General features: G+C 40.5%; 1 protein-coding gene across 2 annotated transcripts in view; it reads right to left on the minus strand.

The window, feature by feature from the left end:
• slc7a10b (solute carrier family 7 member 10b) overlaps nucleotides 1-6,000 on the minus strand; it is a 30,848-nt gene extending 24,848 nt beyond the window's left edge. The window contains exons 1-3 of one of the 2 annotated variants that reach the window (XM_051952237.1): nucleotides 5,854-6,000; nucleotides 5,728-5,822; nucleotides 11-215 (exon numbers count right to left, since the gene is read on the minus strand). In XM_051952237.1, coding sequence (XP_051808197.1) covers nucleotides 11-215; nucleotides 5,728-5,822; nucleotides 5,854-5,963 — 410 coding nt within the window. In that variant the 5' untranslated portion in view covers nucleotides 5,964-6,000. Of the gene's footprint in view, nucleotides 1-10; nucleotides 216-5,727 lie in introns of both variants that reach the window. The other variant, XM_022216586.2, reaches the window with a different exon arrangement.

Here is a 6,000-nt window from a genome sequence, read left to right on the forward strand (position 1 = left end):
CTTCACTCACCCCATCAGGCCACCAAATATCTCTGTTACATAAGAGTAGTCTCCTCCAGATTTGGGAATGGTGACACCTAGCTCCGCGTAGCAGAGGGAGCCCAGAGCAGCAATACAGCCTCCCAGCAGCCAAACCACTAATGCCAAACCCACTGAGCCCGAGTGCTCCAGAACCCCCTTAGGAGAGATGAAGATCCCAGAGCCAATGATGTTCCCTGAGGAGAAAAGAAGGTACATTATCTAAAAAGGCAATAAAATTTTTATAAAGCACCATTTTCTCAGTAATGATGTGAAACTGGCTTTGCAGAGAGAAGAATATCTAAACGGCAAAATGTACTGGCAGCATAGGGAAAATATGAAAACAACAAATAGGGAAAACTTACAGAATATAAAATATTACATGAATAATTAAGAAAAACAGGCTGCACTGCACAGTGAAACAGTGGTTGTCACTTTCGCCTTGCAGCTACAAGATCCCCGGCTCATGTCCTCGCCTTGATGGGATCTTTCTGCATGGAGTTTGCATGTTCTCCCTGTGCATGAGTGGGTTTTCTCCAGATACCCCAGCTTCCTCCTACAGTCCACAACCATGCTGAAATTACCTGGCAACTCTAAATTGTCTGCAGGAGTGAATGTGAGTGTGCATGTTTGTTTCCATGTGTAGCCCTTTGATAGATTGTTGACCTGTCCAGGGTGTCCCCTGACTTCGCCCTAAGTCAGCTGGGATAGACTCCAGGCCCCCCGCAAGCCTAATGAGGATTAAGCTGTGTTTAGAGAATGGATGGGTAATTAAGAAAAATATAGCATGTGTTGAACAGAGTCAGAAAAATAAAGATGGCAGTATTAAGATGGAAAAAAAAAATACAAAATATGGTTCTGCTTAAGGATCAAGTCAATAAATGGGGGTCCTTTAGACTGGTCAACAGACCAAAGTGTATCTTTGGCAAACATATGTCATACGACTGCTTAGTTAATTTTAAATGTGTTATCCAAAAATATGTAATAGCCCATGCAACCCTAAAGGCAGTTTTGTTACCCTGCCAAGGAATACGGCGGGAGTGATGTGACGATAGGTGTTGGTTTGTCTGTCTGTCTGTCTGCTGGCAACATGACTCAAAAACAGACTAACAGATTTGGATAAAATTTTCAGGGAAGGTCAGAAATGGCACAAGGACCAAGTGATTTGATTTTGACAGTGATGAGACTTATTGTCTGGATCCACAGATTTGTTCAAGGTTTCTGTACCATTGCTAGACAGCAGCACGGCATCATCTTAACTATGACTACAAGTGAACACTACGTCAGCTGTTTGCTAATGATCACATGATTGTGATCTTACTACAAATCAACTGCTGCGGACCACAAATTTTTCAAAGATTTCATCTGTCAGTTATAGAACGACTGAGCAGCCTTGGCGGAGTAGTGCGCTCTCTAAATGCTTTTCTTTTGACAACATGTAGCAAAGTATACAGCCAGATTCATAAGTAATAAACACAGTCTATGTAATTTTGCCTTTGTACAACCCCGTGATAGATTTGAAAAGACACAGTCTAGATGTGATGGATGTGTAGGCTTTTTGCTATCATTAAAAGAGTCTGACTAAAATGTTGCATACACTGTTCAAGAACTGGACATTTTGCAACATTTAAACATTGAATGCATTTCAGTGAATAAGCTTTATAAATTAAAATGTTTAAATACTGTTTATTCAATCAATTTACTAAGGTTGTTGCATCTGTCTTTTAGACATGGTTACAGTTATAGTATATAGATGAATGGATACATAATGTGTCCTGATCGTTCTCTGTGGATGTTTGTTTCTTGTAGACCACACACCACTGTCCTCCTAGTGCAGTACTGTAGATGTCCGAACAGATACGTGCTGTCCACATGTGACTTGTTAGGAGGAGTTTTCACATGCTACACACCACACAGAACATCTCAAACATTTCTGCTGCTGCACTCTAAAAACACCAGTGAGACTCTTGAGCAATCTCATTCACACAATCCAAACTGTTCCCCCTTAAGTTTATACAGAGGGCATTAAAACACAAAGAGCTCTATACCAGAGGGAGTTAGAGAAGGATGTAAAGGCCATTACTCAGGATGGGGACAATCCCTCCTGCCTAGAGCCTCAGTATGCAGTGTAGAGTACCAGCAGATCCAACACATTCAGAGTACAACGCTACCAGTAGCACAGCAGAAGGCAGCCAAGTGGCACACACAGCCATTACATAACCAGACATAAATTATCCACTCCAGTCTGCAGAGGTGGGCAGTGACCGACTCACCTTTTGCAACTGTTTGTTTCTGCCACTTCCTCGAACACAGACAAAAAATGTAATTGTGTTGGAGGTATTATGGTCCAGAAAAAAGATTTAGGTTTAGACAAATGACCTCTGCTGTTGAGCCTGGTCCTGTGTGCCGAGCAGCCAGCTTGTTCTCTGTGAATGGAAAGGTGCTTCAGCATTCTGCACACAGGACTATTTATTGTTCTGGAGAAGGATTTTCTCAAAAAAAGCCAACTGTGGAGGAGGTCCAGCACCAAAAACCATGACGGTCGCAGGTCAGACATCAGAAAAGCCATTGTAATGTGGTTTCTAAGCAGAATTAGCCACTTACTATAGATGTCAGTGAACTTCTCTGTAGCAATCTGCGGTTCAGTACCTTGCTCAACAATACTTTGACATGCAGAGCTGGGGTTGGAACCACTAACCATGTATGTACACTACCGTTCAAAAGTTTGGGGTCAGCCAGGCAATTTCATGTTTACCATGAAAACTCACACTTTTATTCATGTACTAACATGATTGCACAACGGTTTTCTAATCATCAGTTTGTCTTTCAACACCATTATCTAACACAAAGTAGCATTAGAATACAAGAGTAATGGTTCCTGGAAATGGGCCTCTGTACTACCCCGATGTAGATATTCCATTAAAAATCAGTCTTACAGCTAGAACAGTCATTTACCACACGAACAATGTCTAGACTGTATTTCTGATTCGTCTTCATTGAAAAAAACTTCTTTTCTTTCAAAAATAAGGACATTTCTAAATGATCCCAAATTTTTAAATGGTAGTGTATGGAATAAAGTGTTGCATGTTGTAAACCACAGATTCCTCCAAAGGTCCCACTAGCAACCTGACACATGTTTAAACCTCACTGCATACCAGACAATAGAACTCCTAGATTTGATAGTCTTTCAATCCTTGTATTCTTAACAATGGTAAGGAAAAAAAACATGTAAATGTGTTGTTCGATGTTACGTGCTGTCATCTAAACCAGGGTTTTTGCAACCGCGGGTACCACAGTCAGTATTGAAGTAAAATGTAAGTCACACTGACCCAACAAACCTTTCACCATCCACAGTGATAACAAAACAAACAGCTGTAAAAATGATGAGCAAATGCTACAAAGCATCACAAACACTGAAACGGCAGAATAAACAGAAATCTAGCTGGGATCTGAAATTGAATTTGTAGAAGGCATTACTTTAAATCCACTACTTACTATCCAGTTTTTGTTTGTATATACAGGGTTTCCCCTCTGTTTAGTGGACATGTCACAACATCTAATGCCAGGTTCAGACTACAAAATCTAAGCCTAATATCAGCCTGCCTCGAAATAAGTAATCTGCCACGACTGTAAATAAGTATTAGGCACAGGTGTAGCCCAGTTAACAGTTGTTTTTTTCTTTATTTTATTTTTTACTTTATCATTATTGGACAGAATGAATGGTATGGTTTAATTATATATGTGTTGTTTAAAGTATTGTACAGAAAGTTTTTTTTGGGGGGGATGTATAGTAACCTCTAATATTAATGATAATCTGGCACTAACCTACCTACCTACTTATGTTTTCAGGATGAATGAAGTATCTATCTATCTATCTCTCAGGCTCAGCTTTAATCAAAAATGAACTTTTCAGCTTCAGTGGACATACAGACCACTGTTGCCCTGGGTGACAGTGTACATTGCCATAAACACACACTTTAGTATTTTTTACCAAAAATCCTCATAAAACATTGCGTTGCAGATTTACTAGGGACAGTTTTCAGCAGCAGATTAATACAAATTCTTGCTACAACATCAAATTTGTATTAATCTGCTGCTGAAAACTGTCCCCAGTAAATCTTTGCTTGTGCAGTGACATGTAATTCTAGGGATTTACCAAAAGTATTGATTTTTGTCTTTTGGACCAAAAAGCCAGGAAGTCAAGGTGCCAAATGCCATGAGGATTCACTTTGTAGGATTTCATAATATCTGAACCAAATTTCATAATAATGTTTCCTTTCCTACTATTGAACAAAAAAACATAACTAAACACAATGCAGTTTCTCCTCTTTAGCCTCATCAGAGGTGCCCACAGGTGAATGCTGTAGACACAACCAACATGTGTGTGCTGTCTGTGATTTTAAAGCAACACATTTCGCACCACCCTGACTTTACCACTGTATCCTAAAGTATTTTGTATTTACTCGGATTCTTCTCCATCACGTTCCTGCACAGTGAAGTGCTTTCAAAGTGCTCACATGAACACTTGAACAGGTTTGCTTGCTGTAATCTTTCCTCTTGTTCACGCCGGACTTAAAAAGATTTCTAATGAATGAAGTTTCAATAGATGTGATGGGAGATGAATGAAAAGTTTTTTACAGTTGTATCCTTCCAAGTTTCTTTTAAATATGAAACACTACCTTTGTGTTTATGCTACAATGCAGGAATTACAAAAAAAGAGGGAATTGTACAGTGAAAAGTACTCAAGCACAATCATATCAGCATCACTACTAATATCTGACAATGAAGGCTTTAAAAGCAATTCTTGTCGGCAAACATTTCGCAAATCTGTTTGAAAACGTTACCTAAAACTAATGTGGCATGTTGTATATGTAAGTTAAAATAGTTTTTTGTCATGACGGCCCACTGTACCCACTGGTCTATCATGACAGGAGTCTACATAATAAAATGCTACTTCCACTACAGGACAGACTTAATGCTCTCTGTAATTAGGTAGGAAAATATATGCATGTGTCAATATGAGCAATCAGTCAATATGCGTTGGAAAATATCTGTATTTCAAACATTGGCAAAAATCAGTACTAAAAAGGCTTTAAGTTTGATGAGTATCTATTTACTAAATTAATCTGGATGCCTCATGTTGACTTCAGATAAACTTTTGAATCTAGTTTTTGCACAGCCCACTTTGTTGATTAAATGGATGCGTATTTGATAATGAGGAACACCAACAGACAGTTTTAACCGGACAGCTGTTTAAGGACAAACTTTAAAAAAGTGAACCTGAGAGTGAGCAGAGCTGAGCAGCCATCAGTGGACTCTGAGCAGACCTCCCCCGCCATCCAGCCTGGATAATGCTCATATTTACTGTGCTTAGGTGTGTTTAAAGGTCCCTGCTGCTCTTCTGCTCCAGCAGACAATGTTCTTCTGCTTGACCACTAGCCTGCTTCTGGACTACATATATTTTAGCCACGTAAGCACTACAACTCAATTTGATCTGGACCCACATGCCACAAACTATTTTTTTTCCTCTAATCATTCAATTTATCACCAAACCACGGGGAAGGTGGGCTTTGAGCACTTGTCAGTAAATCAGCCCTGCTGCAGTCAAAGAAGTCAAAGCAGACTAAGCTGTTTTTGAAAAGTTCCTCAATAATAAAGTGAAAGGCATAACTGATCTCCAGTGGCAGCTCTCTTGTTTTCCTGCCTCACCTATGATGATGGTGCAGGCGCTCAGCAGCCCGATCTCCTTCTTCAGAGTCACTCTGTCGGGAATTTCCTTCTTCTTCTTCCCGGCCGTCGCGGTGCTGCGCGGCCGGGGGCAGATGCTGCTGCTACGGTTCTGTCCATCCATGTCCGCCTGCCCGGGTCCGTCCGGTCCGTCCAGTCCACTGTGTCGCTCCCAGTCCCAGTACTCCCAGTGCTCCTGTCCTCTCCTCACTCTGCATTCACACAGACTGAATGGGCTGCGCTTGCGCAACAACC

Source organism: Acanthochromis polyacanthus, chromosome 8 (genome assembly GCF_021347895.1).
Source record: "Acanthochromis polyacanthus isolate Apoly-LR-REF ecotype Palm Island chromosome 8, KAUST_Apoly_ChrSc, whole genome shotgun sequence".
NCBI classification, from domain to species: domain Eukaryota; kingdom Metazoa; phylum Chordata; class Actinopteri; family Pomacentridae; genus Acanthochromis; species Acanthochromis polyacanthus.